Below are 19,120 nucleotides of genomic sequence, written 5' to 3' on the forward strand. Positions count from 1 at the left end.
TAAAATCCAAATTCCTCACCTCTCCTACACAGGAGACCGTTCAGGATCTGAGCCCTCCTACCCTCCAACTGCATCCCATGCCCTCTCCCTCCCGGAGTGACTCTGGCTCTTTTTCAAGGTCTTAAACATGGCACACTGCTTTTTGGCTCAGGCCATTTATTCCTACTACTCCCTTGGCCTGGACCACACTCCCCCCAGATCTCCACCAGGCTGGCTCCCCATCCTTGAGACGGCACCTGAAACACCACCTCCCCAGAGAGCCCTTGGGAGCATCACTGTTCCCTGGGCATTTCCTTCACAGCAACTGTCACATCTGTAATCATTTAGTCAGTTGTTTCCTTGTACAAAGTGTCTTGTGTCCTTTCAACTGAAAACTCCATAAGGGTGAGAAGCAAAGAGCCTGGGCCATAGTAGGCACTCAATGAATTTCTTTTATCATGGTAGAATTCCATGAATCTTTTGTGAAGCACAAAAGCTTACAGTCTGATTGGAGAGACACGGTTTATAAGTATGAAACAATTAGGAAGCAAATGCAGACAGCATAATCAATGCAAAAGTGAGTTGCCCAGCTTGTGAGTGCAGGAGTGCAGAAGAATTCACATCAGGTTCTCTGCTAAGAACAAAGACAATTCACATACCACTTTTTCAAGGTGGAAATAGAGCCTGAGGCACTGAAAAATGCAATCAAAAGAAAGGGTTGGAAAGGCCCAAGCAAGACGATCAGGATACCAAGAGACTGGCATTTCTCTTCCGTCCCCTCCCAGGGTTATGCCAAAACTGCCTTAGAAAGTCGTAGAAGATTGCAGAGAGACTTTGCCTAAGAGTCAGAAAACCTGAGGACCCCTATCCCCGCCTTTAGCTGGTTGTTGACCTTGGGCAGGGCACCTGTGCTCTTTGTGGCTCCATTTCTCACCTAACATTCAAGGCTGGGAGTGGGCTCTTGAGGGCTCTCTCCTGCTCTCGACTTTTTAGGTTTCTGAGCGACCACGTGTAGCTGGGTGAGCTACACAGGGGCAGAAATCACTTTACAGGGTGAAACCAACCATCAAGGGAAAGCCGCTGGGATTCAGGGCTCATCTCACCATGTTCTGGAACCACACTGGGTGTGGCAGGAGATCAGCCTATTGTCACCTACCCAGTAGCTGCTTCCATCCCACTCCTGGAGTCAGGATCCAGGGAAGAGAGGGGAGACTGGCTTTCAGACGCAGCAAAAGATTTGTGAGGAACCCTTCCCCTTGGCTCCCAGGCCAGGAAATGCCTGGCGGAAGGCGAGGCAGTTGAAAGCACTAGGACGGGAGCCAGCCAGCAAGGAGCAGGGCTGCCTGGGGCGTGGGGTTTCGGGCCCAGGCAGAACATTATTTTAGACCAACAGGAAAAAAAAAAAGTCGTGGTTCCCACCAACTTCCCAGCCCCTGGAAACTGGAAATCACTAGCGACCCACAGGCCTGCGAACACTTCCACCCTCTCCCGCCCAGCAGAGATGGCTCTGTCCGGAGGGGAGAATGAGACCTCAGGGCGCACGCTTCCAGTACAGTCTCCATTTGCAGGACTTGCTTCCACGTCTGGAGAAAAACTTTAGAAAAAAAATGACCTTTTCTTCCCACCCACCCCCGCTGGCCAAAATCTCTCTCAGAGCTTGGTTTCAGCCCCTCATACTAGGAATTATACCCAAGTGGGAGGGTGGCAACCAGTGGCTACCACAAGGTGGGGAAGGAGAGAAGGAGATGTCAGCCACCTGAAGTTCCATGGGGATGGGGAGAAGGTGGGGAGAAGGGTCTGACGAAGGCCAACCTTCAGGGAAACCAACTGAGGGGGCGGGGTGTGAGGTGGAGAAGGGCAGCCATGGGTGGGAGTCCAGAGCCTGCCAAGGACCAGTCCTGGGCCCTGGGCCCGGTGCCCATTCTCTGATCTGCCGCATTGTTCAGCTATTTCCTTCCCAGGAAGTAGTAAGCGGGTGGAGGGGGCCGGGGGTTGCATGGCGGGGAGTGAATGGAGCAGGATGGAGCTTCCACTGGGGGAGGGGACCGTGGGTCCATTCCCATGACCAGCTGCCCTTCCGGCTGCCCTGGAGCTGCGTGGGAAAAGGTCTTGGAAGTGCTGGGGACAGTGTGTGTGTGCGTGTGTGTGTGTGTGTGTGTGTGTGTTTTCATTTTTGTCTGACTGCCTTGCTTGGCTTTAGTCACAGGACAAAGCCCTTTGAGAGACAGTCAACAGTCTACATTCCCACTGGGCTGTGTCTTGGGAGAGGTGTGAGAACCTGCCCCAGCGCCTGAGAGAAGGACACTGGAGGCCTTAGGTCCAACTCCCTGGAGGAGTCTTGGCTTCTAGTGAGTCTAGATTGGCTGACTTCCTGGATTTACAAGGATGCTTCTGGAACCTTCTGCTAAGCTCCCAGCTTCCTGGCAGCGCTGTGTTACTAGCTGGATGTTGGGAAGGGGGTGGGAACTGGACATGGAGAGTGAAGTCAACCATTCCCACAGCATCCCCCTAAGAAGCCCAGAACCCTTCATGACCACTTAGATCTTAGCGCCAAGAGGCATGCTAAGAGATTATATGACAGGCCAGTGCTCTGCCTTCCGGCAAGACGCCTTAAAGCAGAAATCACAAACTAGCAGCCCACAAGCCAAGTGCATCCTGCAGACACATGCCTTGTTTGGTAAGCACAGCGCTTAAGAAGGTTTTGAGCCAATACTGAGAGATTTCACCAAAAAAACCTCCATTTCTGGTGTTTTGAAAAAGAAAATTGAAGCCATATTCTCCCAAGACAGCAGTTGCTGCTGATCCCATGACAAAGCTGAAAACTCCTCAGTCTAGGTGTTGTCTCATGAAGAGACCTGCCGCATGTGAGTGCAAATCCATGGAAACACAGCTGAGAAAGCCAACACCAAACTGAAAGCCAAGGTCACCTCTGGGGAGGTAGGGAGGGGACCAGGAATGGAAGAGATGGCCCCAAGTCTGACCATAAAGTTTTACTTTTGTATAAGGAGATTATAATCACACAAAACTTGCATAATTAAAATGAACAAGAAATAGAAATGCCTTAGCCTAGTAACTGTTAGTCTGACCTCAGTTTACCTTCCCAGTTTATCTCAGATTACTCTCCTCCAGTCACAGTTCCCTGAACACACTCTCTTTCTGCTTGCATACCTTTTCTCTCTTCTTCCTACCCACAATGCCTTTCTCCTCCTCCTCTTCGTGCTCTATGAAGCCAAATCTAGCCCATCCTTCAAGACAGTAGTCTTTCAATAATTTAGCTCACGTACACTCTAAACAAAATTTTAAATGATGTACCCCACAATGAAGCTGTTTTTTTTAAAAACTATGTATTCTCTTGAAATTTTTAAATAACAAAAAAAAATGTTTTTTTCCAACCGGGTTTAAATAGTTGCAAAGGATGTGATTTTTGGTATATTGGAAATATTAACATTTAAAAATAAAACTTGTATTAAATGTATCCAGTGGAATCACATGGTTTGATACCCATCATCAAGCATTTGCAAAATACATAAGCAAGCTCTTCTTTAACAAAGGAAAATTTACATCATTGCTTTTTCTCCTTGAATTCATATTTTCTTTCCATTCCCCCCCACATAATGCTATCTTAATGTAATATATAGTTTATGTTTGAAAATCTCTTATTGATCATCAAACCACACTTCGCTACCATAAAAAATATATATATATAATATAAATTAAAACTGTAATGAATGAATAAACTGTGGTATATACATCCAATGGTATATTTTTCAGCCATAAAAAAGAGTGAAGTACTGATACATGCTATAAACATTATACTGACTGGATGAATCTCAAAAACATTATGTTAAGTGTAAGAATCCAAGCACAAGAGGTCACATTATTGTATGATTCCATCTATAGGAAATGTTCAGAAGAGATAAATCCAGAGAGACAGAGCACAGATTATTGGTTGCCAGGAGCTGAGCAGAAGAAGGAATGGGGGTGACTGTTTAATGGGTACGAGGTTTTTCTTTGGAGTGATGGAAATGCTTTGGAACTAGATAGAAGCAGTGATTGCACAACATTGTGAATATACTAAATGCCACTGAATTGTTCACTTTAAAATGGTTACTTTTAGTTATGTGAATTTTACCTCAATAAATTATGTTTTAAGAGCTTAAAAAATTAAATTTGTATCCTTTTCTTATTTTCTGTGACCATAAGGCTCTAGAGTTTAAAGTTTTCTTCTGGATTGACTTATCATTACAGTGATCATTAGTTCACTGTCAAAACAACAAATATATATTGCAAATGTTGATGGGGAATTATGAAACATTAGAAGTAGAATTTTATAGGAAATACAACTCATTGAGATAGATGTATACATGCTGGGATGAAACAGTGATCAGCACCAATTTTATTTCCACATTTCATTTTTATAGATGTAAACGCTGAGAAATCTCGTTCACATAAATAAGTACGTGGGAGTGGGAGAAGTTCCAGCAGAGCCACTCAATAGCACCTAATCATCCAGCAGGTGACAACTGAATTTGTTTCACCTCCTTCAACTGTTAAAAGCAAAATATTGCAAAATCTTTGATTTGCAAAAGGATTTATTACCCAGTCATTTTGAGTCATTTACGTTCTCAATATTGAAATCACTTACTTATTTATTTATTTATTTATTTATTTATTTATTTATTTATTTTGCCTGAACTATGTGGCATGTGGAGCTTCCCCAACCATGGATCAAACCCACGCCCCCTGCAATGCAAGCACAGAGTCTTAACCACTGGACAACCAGGGAAGTCCTGAAATCACTATTTTAAATTTTGGAGCTTTGTTTGGAGCCTCAGAGAATTTTACGCACCGAGGCAACATACTAAAATAAGATTTAGGATGGGCAGGAGATAAGTCCTTTACGTAGTATAGGCGAAGTTATGCTAAGCAACCTCAAAATCTCAGTTCCTTAAACCAATAAAGGCTCTCTTCTCCTCCACCCCAACCCCCAACTCACGATGCATGTCCATCGCAGGTCAGCTGGAGGTTCTGATCTATGCCATCATCACTCAGGGATCCAGACTCCACCATCTGAAATGTCATCGGTCACCATGGCAGAGAGAAGGTAAGAAGAAGAATCACACACTGGCTCTTAAATGCTTCCACCCAGAAGAGACTCACTTTTGCTCCTATTTCACTGGCCGAAGCAAGTCACATGGCCACAACTAACTTCTAAAAGGTGGGAAAGGACCTGGAAGGAGGAAAACAGGGAAAGTGGGTGAACAGCACAATGATCACACCTTTCGTCTGTGAAGTGGGAGGCAAGACATCGGGAAAAGGAAACTGGGAGAGGCATTCTCAGGTGTGGAACAGTACTTCTTGATGATGTGTTTCTGGAAATGGATTCCCTTCAACACAATCCCACCACCTACCCTTAGAAAAGCCTTTTTGTATCTCTAGGCGTACACATGCCCAAGCGTGAAGATCACTGCTGCCTTTGCAAAGCCTTCCCACCTTTTAGGTGCAGGGACCTCTCTCTGAGCTCTCGCTGTTATTATCGCCTGTACTATCCATTTGGAAGCTTCTGAGAATTAATTACCTTTTGTACATGCGTATCATGTTTTCCTAACAAGCTGTAGTCTCTTTGAAGACGGGGACGATATCTTCAAGTTTTTATATCCCTTATACTACCTAGCAAGGATGGCCGGAAAATATGAGTTCTGCTGAATGGCTGAATTGGTCACTTTCTCTGTGTGCTTCCATCTCCTCATCTGTGAAACTGGAATTCCAAGGTTTGCCCTTATGATTACAATTAAGATGACAGGAAAGCTCCTTCCACTCTCCTTTACTTAACAAGGATCCGCATCTTGACACTGCACATCTGAAAAGCTGTATATGATGATGAGCCATTGAGGGCTCTTGAGAAAGTCTGTGCAAAGTGGGTTTAGTCACATCAGTCTGACATCAGTGATTGTTGGGGGATTGTGGTCCACTGGGAGGTGAGGCAGGAAGCAGCTTGGGCAGGGAGCTAAGGGCAGGAGGTCCAGGTAGAACATTTCTCCATTGATACACAGGTGAGGCTATAGCACCCACTGGGAGGTGAGGCAGGGAATGGCGAGCTACCCTGCATCCCCAGGGAACGACCCCAGATGCCTTCCTGAACACCCAAACCTGGATTCAAGACAGACCTGCAACCTTGGCAGAATGTGATCACAATCCTCACTCGCCCGCCAAAACAAATCATTTTCTGCACCCTGTCCCTGCCTCCTGGTGGCCTCTGGAGGCACTGCCGATACAGTGTCACAACAAAGCTGAATTCTAGTTCCCCATAGGGAGATTCCGGATTGATGTTGTACAGGGAAAGATGCCCAAAGTTGCTTCTGTAGTGAAAGAAGAGAACAAGGGAGGGAGAGGAGGGGGCCAAACACATGGGTAACCACGAACCTGGGGGCAGTTTTTGTCCCTAGACTCACTTCACAAAGTGAAAACGATTGAATAGAAGCAGTCTTTGACTTGCAACCCGACAGCACGTGGACCACGGTTTAGCCTATGCAACGGTTTTAAATTTTGGTTAGTTGCCAACATCCAGTATCATGAATTTTCACATTAAAGCCTTAATGTCCAGTTTCTCTTGAAAAATCAAGACATCAAGCCACATGGGGTCCCCATCCTGCTGACCAGAAGCTGACTGGAGCTGAGGAGAAGCCCCGGCCCCTTTCAGTGGGGCGTGAGCTCTCCTGCCACCCAGTCATCCAGGCTGCCTCCCTCAGTCCCATCACCCCCTGCTGGGAGCTTACAGCTCCTAAGGTGGGCACGTCACGATAGAGAACAAGGTCAAAAAATATCAGGACAGGGGCCAACCAGCCATCTAGTGCTTGACTCGCCTCCGGAACATCCCCACTAAGCATCATCCAGCAAGCATATGCCTGAAGACCTTCGGAGACAAGAAAGTCATCGCCTGTTATGTACGGCAGTGCACAGCACCTTCAGAGAGCTCTGACTGCTTTCACAGGGTGGGAACCTTTGTCGAGGCTGCATTCCCATGAGGACATATGTCCAGAGAGAAGAGACTTGCCTGCTATGTGTCCCAAAAGTGAAGGAGCCAGTTAGCAGGCTTGTGTTAGGTACCACCAGGTGCCCTAGACTATGCTGGTGAGTGAGGGCGGCATGACCTAGGCCCTACAGAAACACCCCATCTGGGCAAGGACCAGCAAGGTCCACACAGATGAGATCAATGCCTGGCAGTGCTGATAGAGCAACATCTGGGAAGAGTGCACTGAAAGGAAACCATCCAAATCAGAGCTCCCAGGGAGGTCTAGCCCTGCCATTCCAGTGGGTAAAAAGTATCTCAGATATATAAGCTCTGATAATATCAACTGTGGTTATTAAACTCTGTGCCATTCCTGGCTTATTACTATGGACGTATTGAGATTTTAATCAGTGAGATGGAAAGGGATGCAGGTAACTGACTGTATTGTCTATGAAACTGTGAGTCAGGACACCTGAGTTTTATGTCAGTTCTGCATAACTGAATGAACTTGGGCACATCTCTTTGCCTCTGAGTGCTGAGGTTTCTCCATCCGTGAACTAAGTGGCGGGGGTGGGGGCGGGGTGAATCCAATTTCTTCGGACCTCATACTCACTTTCTATCCCCAGTGCCGGTGCAGGGACTGGCTATCTAGAATATAAACTAGGTACGAATGGAATAGGTGCTCCATACATGTCTGTGACTGACTGCTGACTCTGCCTCTGAGAGCACTGGTCAGAACAGAGGCTCCCAGACAGCCCAGAGCAAATGGACCCTAGAGAACTCTGCCAGGCAGTTCCCCCTGGAAGACCAAAAGGGGGAAACATCTGTGCGATGCTTGTGAGCATTTTTGACCACAAGAGGGCGCCGGAGCCTCACTCCACCCACATAGCACCTGGGAAGAGAGAGGCCCCATCAGAGGCCAACTGTATAGGGTTGTCTTCAGTGAGCAGAAGCCTCACCTTGGGTACCACTGGGCCAAGATGAGACGCCTGAGATGTAAAAACAGGAGGACATAGGACAAAGGAGCAATGGAGGATGCAGGGGAGGCAGGACCAGCAAGGGGCCAAAGAGAGAAAAAGGGACTTGCTGGGGTCATAGAGAATGTCTAGACCTGGGGTGAGGTTACGAGGCCCCCCGCTTGAGGATGCATGCAGTGCTCAATTTCATAGGGAAAAACCTCTCCCTGTGAGTATCTCAGAGCCTGTGCAGTGGTCAGCACATGTCCTGACTTGAATGCACAGGGAAGAAAGGGCCAGAAGCCAGACTGGGGTGGGTCCTGAATGCCTGACTCTGGCCATCAGCCCATAGGCTCTAGAGAACCATGAAAGAAAGCTCTTTGAAACCGTGAAAGTGTGTTTTGGCACGATTCATCTGGCGGCTGTAGACAAGAGAGATTTAAATATATATATGTCCGTGGAAAGTATAAGCAAAGAAATATTTGGGAGTATGGTCTTCGGGGAAAATCCTAGTGGAGATAATTGCTCTGGGGGCTGTTGCTCCTTGTTCCCCTTTTATGGTGCTTCTCCCTGAATCTCTTCTGAGCTAGTTTCCAGGACACACTCTTGTTGGTTCCAGGAATAAGAACCTGGGTCTGGAGAAGCAGGCACAGCTGAGAAGCCTCTATTGTGAGAGCCTGTCTTCTCCAGGGGCCTGCATCTGAATGTCCTGCTCTGGAAGCTGAGGAGTGCCCTGGGGGTGAGAAATGGGGCATCTCCCTCCATGCTCACCTCTTAAGCCACCCACACAGCTGTTCTGAGAAGCCAAGCACAGAACCACAACAACACAGGCCCACAGTAGGGTCTGGACTCATGCAGGGGAAGGCAATACGACAGCATCCGGGAGAAAAAGGGCAACAGCCATTTGCAACCACCGACTCCTAAATCTTCCCCTGCCCAGTTAAGTACCCATTTAAGTACCTCCACAGCTCAGACCCTCAGACCCCAGGCTGGGCTCTGAGAACAGTGACTACACCTTATCCACCTCAGCACCAAACACAGGCTCCAGAGAGCAGATGCTCAGCAAGTGTTTGCCAAAAGAAAGAAAGAATGGCTGAAGAGAGAATTAATGGGTAGGTGGTGCAGTGCTCCCCCATGGGTGACAAGAACCCAGAGCTCAGTGCCTTGCCTTGGCTCCTCACGGCCAAATGTGACTTCAACACCTCTCCACACTTGAACTTCCTGTCCTTGAAATGGAGATGGCCGTTCCCAGACCACGTCCCAGGGCAACTGTGAGGATCAGAGACGGGAGGACACATGGCTAAGCCTGTGGACTTCGGTCCCCTTATCCCCACGATGTTACAGTATTGAAAACAACAAACTCAGGTAATTCATCGTGAGTAGTTAACAACTACCCATTCAGGCAGCACTGTGAAGATACAGTCGCTCATGGACCCTAATGAGATAATCAAACTCAGATACAGGTAGTTGATATTGGCAACTACCTGTATAATCCTGCTCCGGCCAAATTACAAAACAAGCCCACTGAAAATTTTGAGCTCTGCTCACCCTTGCCCAGGTGACTTTTTCCCTCCCACCTACTTTAATGGTTGTAGCCTTTGTTTTTTGCTTGTTTGTTAGTCTATTTCTTAGCCAGGTTACTAGAGAGGTTTGGGTAACTGCTGGCCCTTCTACCTGCCCAAGTGGGGCTTTTCTGTTCCCCGTGAGGCCCTCCCAGAGTCCCCCCTCCCAGAGCCCTGGCCTTCATGGAACCCTGTGGCCCAGAGTCCAGAGAATTAACTCTGGATGGCAATACCAGAAAACCAGGGTCTTAAGCCTTGTGCTTGCTGTGGGACCTTCTTAACTTCGGTTTCCTTAACTGCAAAAAATAGGTAATAGTGCCTTTCTTGCTTATCTCATAGGGCTTTTGAGGATCAGAGACGGCATATGAGAACATGTTTTGTAAACTACACAGCAGTATATGAATGTATTTACTATTACTACTGCTGCTACTGCTACTATTGTCAAGAACTCTGAAATCCTGAGTAGTTTGATCAAAAAGCTAGAATTAGATCCAAAGGTGCCTAAGTGCCAACAGCTAGCTCTGGGCGCTTGTAGACGGTCTCCATAATTCCTGGGCCCCTGCTCTCTCCTTCCTCCACCTCTTCTCCCAGTAGGGGAAGGGTTAAACACCTTTCGAGGACTAATGCACCACTAGAAAAATAACCAAGGAGAGTATAAATTAGAATCAACTCAATTTCATTCTTGTTAAGGATGAAAGAGGAAACTGTGCTCTTCTTAAGATATCTACAGCAAATATTTATTGAGTATCCCCCCTGCATGAGGCACGTTCCTGCGTTTTCATTAACCCTCACAATAGCCCTGTGAGAAAAGGGCACAGATTTTCAAAGAAATAGATACACCTTGAGAGGGGGAAAGATGGGCTTTCATGGAACTATGTAGCCATTCTTTATCTCTTAGACTCCGCCTACTAAATTGAATTGCATTTTCTCTACCATGGGCAGAAATGGAGATACACAGTCTTGGTTCCTACATGCCCAGATGGGTCCTGCAGGCCCAATGACTCTACCCCCAGGTTAAAAGGCCAGAGAGACTGCACAGGGCTGGGCTGAAGCTAGATTAGTCACTGAGGGGTTCCCTTTGTCCCTTACTCAGGGAGTGGAACCCAGGTGCCCCGTAAGAGATCGGGCCAGAGTGTGGCAGGGAGGAGACCCGAGTTCTAGTCCTGGTTCTGGAACTGCAGGAAGAGGCCGCCAAGCCTGCAGCCATCCTGCATGTGCTGCCTCTCTGCCCCTGCGCTGGAGGGGGTGTGTGTCGTTCTGAAACGGCCGTGTGGGACGGTGGAAGGCGAAGGACTGGGAGTCAGGAGACACATGTGGAGCACACCTCGGCCACTGTCTTCAAGACCTTAGAGCAAAGCGCTTCACCTCTCTGTGCTTCACCTTCCTCATCTGTAAAACGGGAGAGGGGACTGGATTAGAGTCCCCGTGCCGACATTCTGACCCCGATGCACAGAAGCCCTTCTGATGGTTTGCTCTAAGGTCATGAAGACAATGGCCTGGGGCGCCTGACCTCGCTCACCGACCTCCCTTCAGACCCCTGCCGGCGCTCCCACTCCCCCAGCCCAACCAGAAGCCAGAGGGCGAGGGAGCCCATGGATGTTGTTCACACTGACCAGAGGGTGTGGGTGAGCTGGGTGATGAGCAAGGAGGTTCGGGGAAAACAGGGGCTCAGGCCCCTTTCCTGTCGGCCCAGGAACACTGCTGGGGCAGTGCCCAACCTCTCTCCTCACAAGGGCGGGCCCTCAGCTCCTACAGCCCCACCCACCTCTGTTCCCGAGGGAGCACATCAGGGAGCAGGACCTGCTCTCCCGGAGACGGCCAGTCCACGCACCCACCGCCCGCCCAGTGCAGGCCCTGATGGACGGACAGAGGCAGGGCAGGCTGCAGCCGGGTGGAGAAGGTTTTGCTCCCTCCTCCTGATACTTTGCAGGAAAGTCTTTCTCACTCCACTGGTACTTCTCCCTTCCAGGGTCCCCTTCTGGCACTTTCCCTAATCCTATCCTGAGGGGCTTTGCCCTGTTTCTCAGGGATATCTGTATTCTGTCAGAGAGCTCCTGGAGATCGGAAAGGCTTCACTCCAGACCTCAGCAAATGAGGCGATGCAGGGCATGACAGGCAGGGCAGAGTGCAAAGGATGAGGGGCGAGAGCCTGATCCCTTCTGAGACCTCTGGGGCCCTCGGAGCCTGAGCATTTACCGGCACAGAGTCCCACGGAAGCTCAATGTCAGGGCTTGGGGAAATGCTCACCTGTGAAGGCTCCAAGCTAAGTCACATTCCTAAAAATACTGGCCAGGCAGCAGTGCCCAAGAATGGCCCGGTCCAGGTGACAAGCATCATCCCAGTCCCAGGAAGTACAGAGCTGGCTGCAGGCCAAGGTGCAGGGTGCAGCCCGGGCTCCCCAGGGCCTCAACAAGCATCTGCTTACCACCAGCCTCATCTATGCGTGAAGCGGGGTGGGAGGCACTTATGAAACGGCCTCCTCTGCCCTGGGGGAGATTTCAGTGCTACTAGGAAGGGACCCCTGAGCAAAAGAACCCTGGTTATTCCAAGGCCTAAAATCTTTTCAGAAAGGAAAGAAGCCTTTCACCCGTAATCAGATCAGGATTAAACACCTGGAAAAGAATAAGGTGCTTTCTGAATGGGGAGTCAGGACCTGGCCGCTTCTGACCCCAGCTTACTGTGTCCTTGCCAGGAAGCCCTTTAACTACTCCAAGCTTGTCACCTCCACACTCAGTCCGAACACGGCTGTCCACTAAGGCCTCTCTGCAAAGGCCTCACCCTGAAAAAGGCTGCCGTCCAGCTGGAGAGTCCCCTCTGGGATGGCTTCAGGGCCTCCCTCCCCTTCCCAGCTCCCGCTCTCGGAGGCGGGCCCTGCTCGGTAAAGCGTGACGGAGGCCCCCCAGGGAAGCCGGAGGAGCAGGGGCCTTTGAATTATGGAGCAGCTTTCTTAGCCCCTCTCAGAAAGGCCCAGGTGCCCCAGCTAAATAATTCACCACCTCAGGAAGACCCAGTGGTTCCTGCCACAGCTGAAGTAGGTCAGGCATCGGCTTGGCCCTGGGTGGGGCGGTGGGTCTCAGAGCGCTAGGAGGGGTGGCAGGCTGGGAAGGCCTTGCTTGCTTGGCAAGTGCCTAGCTGGTCCAAATACTGCAGTGAGGCGAGGGGTACAAGGCAGGAAAAGCATCAACCCTCCTCCTCCCACAGCCTCCCCCTGGAGCCCAGATAACCCACCCACCTGCCACCCAGTTACCTACAGGGCCAGCGCCTGGCCAGGCTCCTCCTCCCTCACAGCACAGTTCTCTCTTCACATGCAGGTACCAGCTGGGGCTGCAAATGTCACCCATGAGCCTTTAACAGCTAACACAGTCATCAGCAGAACACCTTAGATACAAGTTGCTCAGTGCAGGCCTGGGATTTAGGAAGGGGGGGGCGGAGTGAGGCAGGGAGTGGAGAGGGACACCAGGGTCACCAAGGTGCAGGCGAGGAAGTGACCAGGGCTAGCCACTGCCACTTCAGCTTTGCTCAGAGCAAGGCTGGGAGGAAAGCCGGCAGGAAGGAGGCTCTAGGGCCTCTCCTGCCCTCCCTTTCTAGGCTGGCTTTGAGTCAGGCTTGGAAGGGCATGGGGGCTGGGGGTGGGGGCATAGATGTTAAAGACAAATAGCAAAGCCATCAGGTCAGTGCTCCAACCCTCCAGAAGGAGCTGGAAAGAACTTCAAACCACCATTTCACAGATGAGGAAACTGAGGCCCCAAATCACAAAAGGGAAGAGTCAGGGTCAGCTGCTGGCATCCTGACTGGGTCCAGGGCAGCCCAGGGTTTTAGCAGCACACCGTTTCCCTGACCTTCGTACTCATTTGCTCTGGCTCCCAGCAAAACCCATCTCAGGAATCAGAGCTGCAGCTGGGAGCCTACAGGGTGGGTGGTCTTAACCCTTTCCAGGCCAAACTCCTGGGTCCTCTGCTTCCCTCTAGCGCAGCCTCACATGACACACACCGAGGATACTACAGGCAGGAACCCAACCTCCCAAACCACAGTCCTTCTCTACTCAAGGGCCTGAAAAGGCCACAGGCCACAGGGTTAGGACAGCCAGATGACACCATCCAGAGAAAACGAAGGTCCCATTTAGGCGCTTACTCTGGGTGCAGGGAATCTCCGCCCCAATCCTCAGAACAGAAAACAAAGAATGAGTTAAACCCAGGCGGCTCCGCTGCACGGCCCTTGGCAGGTCACTTCCTCTCCAGCCTCAAGTCACACAAAAGAGGGCAGGAGGGAGAGGCCACGTGAGCTCTGAGGCCCGGGCCCACTTCACCTCCTTCCCCCTTTAACTCCCAACACCTGTCCTCTAGCTGTGCCCTCCCGACGGCAACCTACAACCCAAGGAAGCAAAGGTCGGAGAGCAGTTACTTTGGATGATTTTTTATTTTGCATTTCATATATTATCCAGTTTCACATTCTCACAGGATCAGCAATTACAACAGCCTCCTTGTCTCCCAAGTCTGAAAACGGCAAGACAGCCACCGCTGCGGCCAAAGGCAATGCACTGATGTGCACACGAAACAAAAAATTGCACAATTTTTCCTTCATTTTTCTTAAACTAACGGCTGACGCTAAGGCTCACTGCTGGAGAACGGAAACCCTTTTCTTCTTCATGCCTCAAACTAAAATGTTAAACTTATCTGACAGGGCGGACAAGGTCTCTTCAATAATTAATTGCACACACACACGAAAAATCCTTTATGTTGCATAAATATTTTGTTACACAGGGTACAAAAATACTTTCACTTTTTGGTTGGTTTTGAAGTTTGGAAAGCATGAGGAGCCATGGCAGGGGTGGGTTGCGCCGTGGAGAGGTAAGCGAAACTGGGCAGAGAAAGGGTTTTCTTAATGGCTGTTGGCCCATCTGAGGGGGAGGAAGCAGAGGACCCCAATTTGAAATGACCAAGAAAATGCTCTATCTTGGCTGGGTGGTCCTTCCTGTTCAGCCTGGAAGTGTGTGGGGTGGTGGAGGCCGCCAGCCGCCGGGCGGGGCTGGCTGCAGGGCTTGGTCCTCACTGAAGCAGGGTGGGTGCAGGGGAGGGGGGTGTGGGGAGAGGGACCGGGAATGATGAACCATTAGTGGCCAGGACTTGTTGCTATGGTGACACAATGTGAGAACAAACTGTACACTCACATATATACAAGTTTAAGTGTCTTAATTCATGCCAGGAAAACATGCAAAATTAAACGCCTCATTTCTTTGAGGTGGGGCTACGGAAGCAAATTTGGACTGGAGGTCAGGCCTTGCTCAGTCCCAGTGAGACCTCCGAGCTGGGTCTGGGTGTCCCAGCGAGAAGGCCCCTGAATCCTGCCGTGAGGCCTTGGTGAGGGGCACTTTGGGGCAGGACAGGGCTGAGGAAAAGGAGAGAAAGGAAACAGAGTCCACTGAGTCAGGCTTAAAATTCACAGTCTTTGGAGGGAAGCAGCAGCTCTGCACGGGCCACCTGGGGGCAGTGGAAGCTCAGGGTGGCTCCCTCCCCAGTGAGGCGGGCGGGGGGGCTTCGAGCTGTGGTGACCAGACCTGGAGGGAGGGGAAAGAGGTGGCCATGAGCAGATGCATGGGAATGGAGCTGAACCCAGGCCCTTCCCTTGCGAGGAGGCTGCAAGATGGGAGGTGGGGGGCAGGGTGGGAGGAGAGGGGAAAACCAGCCGGAGTGCCCCAGGCGCAAGCTCAGGTTGGGGTAGCACCAGCGAGCTCCTGGACTCAGGCAGAGGAACCACGGCCCTGCAGGGAGCCAGGCTCTAGGACACTTTCTGTCCCAGGCCTCTGAGCCAGCACTTACTGAAGAACTAACAGAACTGACGATATTTCCATCCTTGCTGGGTGGTATCAGAGGAAGGGTACCAGCGCACCTGCAAGAGAAGCCAACGTCAGGAGCTAGCTGTGCAGTCCCTTCGCTTGATGGGGGAGCCTGGGAAACACGGCCTTCAGTGCCCCTGTCGGAGTCCTGGTTCTGTTACTGACGGCGGAGATCGGGCCAGTTACTCACCTCTGGGCGTCAGTTTCTTCATCCTGAAAATGGGAGAGCGCCACCTGACCTGCCTCCTCTGCAGGACAGAGGTTCAAATGAGAGAAGGGTTACGAAGGCGTTCACGCTCCACTGAGCCCGACTGTACCGGGTGGAGTGCTGGCAGCCGGGGGCACTGGCCCAACAGTCTGTCCTTCCCCCTTAACCGGGAGAGTGCGGAATTCCTAACATCAGGAGAACGCACCCTAACACGTTCTGGCTCAACTTCTTTGAGTCTCAGTGTCCTCAACAGCTACAGGATAGAGATGATTAAAAGTCACAGGGTATCCACGAGGATCAGATAAGACAGAATGTAAAAACACATTACAAACCAAAGTCAGTGTGATCTCCAAGGGGCAGGACTCCCAGAAGTTGGTCTTGTCCTTGCAGGATTCAAGGAAGTCACAGACTAGACCCAGCTGATGTTCCCCGCCCCCGCCGCTGCCCCGTTTCAGCTTCTCCACCACCCCCACCCCCGTTCCCTTCATTACAAGCCTCCTAACTTTAGAGATTTGTAACCTACCAGCTGAGCCCTCTAGTGGGGGCCTGGCAGCTACCTCAACCCTGGTACTTGCTAGAAGGCTCCACAGAGCAATGGCCCCAAAGCAGGATTCCCAGAGACAGGCCAGGAAATGACATGCACCCCATTCCCCATGGGCCAGTCGTCTGGACGGTGAGCCGTGCTGGGTGCCAAGCCAAGATTGCGGGGAGGCCGCCTGCCCCGGTTACAGACAGCACGTCTGCCCCGGCCTGACCCGTGGCCACCTGGGAGGGGTGGCGGCAGGGCATCACAGGGCCCCAAGTGAGGGGGCGGGAAGAGAACTCAGGGATGGGAGCCGGGGTTCTCTTAGGAAAGAAAGGGATGGCACAGGAGAGCCGATGAGGAAACCAAGTAGCAGCTGTGCATTACAGACAACCCTCTTGAAGCTCGAGCAATCAGACCCAGTTACACACTTGGCTGCCAGGAATCCCTGCCTCTGTAAGTAGTGAAGATACAGAGCAACGCCAGGCTATCTGGTGGCTGATGAAAGCTTCCTGAGAACTTGCTCCTGTGCCCCCTCCAAATTCTACGTGCTGTTTTGTACAGCGCAGGACCCTGACCACCCCGTGTTCAGCAGGAAGTCGGCAGCTGGTTACTCTGAGATGCCGGGACACTTGGCGCATTGCAGGACCAGGGCCTAGGCCACCTGACCAATGTCAGGATGGCCCCTGGGCTCCAAGGATGTGACACTGCTGTCATCGGCACACAGTTGACCCCGGGCTGCCAGGACCACCTTGATTAAGCCCCACACCACACAGAAAGGGTCAAGAGCCTCTTTGAGCCATCCAGCCTCAGAGGCCACCTTATTTTCTCTCATGTCTTCTAAACATCTGGAAGCAGTTCCCTCCCTTCCTGGCTGACAGCTGAGTGGGAGGAAGCCTCTCCTCCCCTTTGCCGAGCCGTGGGCTGCCCTCTCAGCTGCAAGCCCAGCTGGACACCAGAGCTCATTCCCTAAGAGAGGGACGATGAGGAAACCAGCACCGCTGCCACCGGACAAGGCTGCGGCCGGTCCAGCTCAGGGAAGCTCTAGTGGACCCTGACCACTGCACTTCACCCAGCCTCCAGCTGGAGCGGCCCCAAGGCAAGGAAGCACCTGACAGGCTGGGTGCCCTGCAGGGCTGGACAAGTGGAGAGCGTCGGACGAGAGTGGGAGGGACCCTGGAGGCCTCCGACCCCCCCTCCTCCACCACCGGCTGCTTAGGGGCCCCCACAACAAGCTTGCTCCATCCAGTCCCACCCTCTCCACGAGGTGCTGCGGCTTGGGCTCCAGAGCAGCAGCTTTCCCTCCAGCCTGAGATGAGCCCCCGCCTTCTTGGGGAGGAAGCAGAGGAAAGCCCTAATTTCTGAGCTCGGGATGGTCGTGCAACCCAACTGGACAGAACGTACTTGGAGGGCTGCATTTCCACTCTCCTCAGATGCCTGGGATAGGCCAGTGGTCCAGGTTCTCTAAAGAAGCACGGTCTCTTCCTGCCCCAGCTCAGAACAAGACCCCAGGCCCAAGGATCACGGCCAGCACAGCCGGGAGCAAGTGGCCAGTCCCCTGTCAGGGCCTCCACTTGTTCACAGGGGGTTTGGGGGTCCTAAGAGGCCACTCCACAGGGACAGCCCATGGGCATCTAGAATGGCTACAGCTCCACGAGGGGCAGCACCCAAACAAAGGAGTTGGGGGCACACGGTCCTCTCTCAGACCCTCAGACTAACTGAGAAGATACACCAAAAAGTGGGCAAAGGGATGAATCCACACAAGAAGAAACAGAAACAGCCAACAAATAAGGGAGCCTCACTCATCACAAAGTCAAAACAATACAATTAACTCAGACTGGCAAGTCTACACTCTGACCTTGCAATAGTTCTAGGAATTTATGATAAGGAAAGCAAGCAGGACAGGTGCCCAGAGAGGTGTGAACAAGGGTGTCCATGGCAGCACAGCCTAACAGAGCAAAAGAAAATTGTGTAAACAACCTCACTGCCATCTACAGGGAGGCACACACACTTATACATTGGTAGGCTAGCCAGGCATCCAGAATGTAGACCTATACTTACTGACATGGAAGCATGTCCTAATATTTAAGTTTTAAAAAGATTAAATGTGTAATTTTTGTAAAAGGTTCATACCCATGGATTTACTTACACACCTGTGTCCAACTACCTACCAAGTCTAAGGACTAAACGTAGTGATATTTTGGGAAGCAGGATGATAAGCAAAGGCAAAAAAGAGAAAAAACCCTGTCTTTTTCTTCCCGTGAATGCAGACCTCTAACAGCTAATGTTTATGAAGCACTTGGCATGTGCCAGATTCTGGTCTAAGTAGTTTTCATATACTAAGTTCATCTAATCCTCAGAAAAGCCCTATAACGTTGATGCTATTATCATTTCCATTAAACAGATAAGAAAATAGAGGCAGGGGAATCCGTGTAACTTTAAGGTCATCAGTAAGTGGCTGAGCCAGTGTAAGGGGGGCAAAGGGCTGCAGTGAAAGACCCCCATACCCTCAGGTCGAAATGGAAAAAGAAGTCCAAACTGGGAGGACCCTGGGGTGCAAGGGGACATGCAGAATCCCTGCTTTTAGGCCACCATCTTCATGTACCAGACCCCAGTGTGCCCCTGCCACCCATACCCTCTGAAAGGAGAAGATTCTATCAAGAGGATCAGAAGGTCCCGCAAGACAGCCTTGTGCCGAGATAGAGCAGGACTGAACCACCTCCAAGCCCCTTTCTTCCTGCAGGTCTCGTCCCTGCAGCCACATGAGGATGCCTCGCTCAGGCCGAGCTACTGGCAAAGGGCATGAGGTCAGGATGTATATGGTGGGGTACAGAAAGGAAGGACCGGTTTTCATCCCCTTTTGTCTATCAGCTGCTGCCTTCTCTCCAAGTCACCTCCTTACCCCCAGGCACAGAAAAACGCAGTGCTACCTGGTCCTCTGGGTTCAGAATAACTTCCTTAGGATCACCAGTGTCCACCTCCTTCATTTAGGCATTTTCAGCCTCCGCCTCTGGGGCAGTACTATCGGGGGCAGGGAGGGGGCTCTTGCA

General features: G+C 51.0%; 1 protein-coding gene across 1 annotated transcript in view; it reads right to left on the reverse strand.

The window, feature by feature from the left end:
• LOC309653158 (uncharacterized protein) overlaps positions 1-19,120 on the reverse strand; it is a 204,906-nt gene that overhangs the window by 164,465 nt on the left and 21,321 nt on the right. The window contains 1 exon segment of the mRNA XM_082447522.1: positions 4,976-5,049. Coding sequence (XP_082303648.1) covers positions 4,976-5,049 — 74 coding nt within the window.

This window comes from Balaenoptera physalus (genome assembly GCF_965194825.1).
Source record: "Balaenoptera physalus genome assembly, chromosome: 2".
NCBI lineage: Eukaryota > Metazoa > Chordata > Mammalia > Artiodactyla > Balaenopteridae > Balaenoptera > Balaenoptera physalus.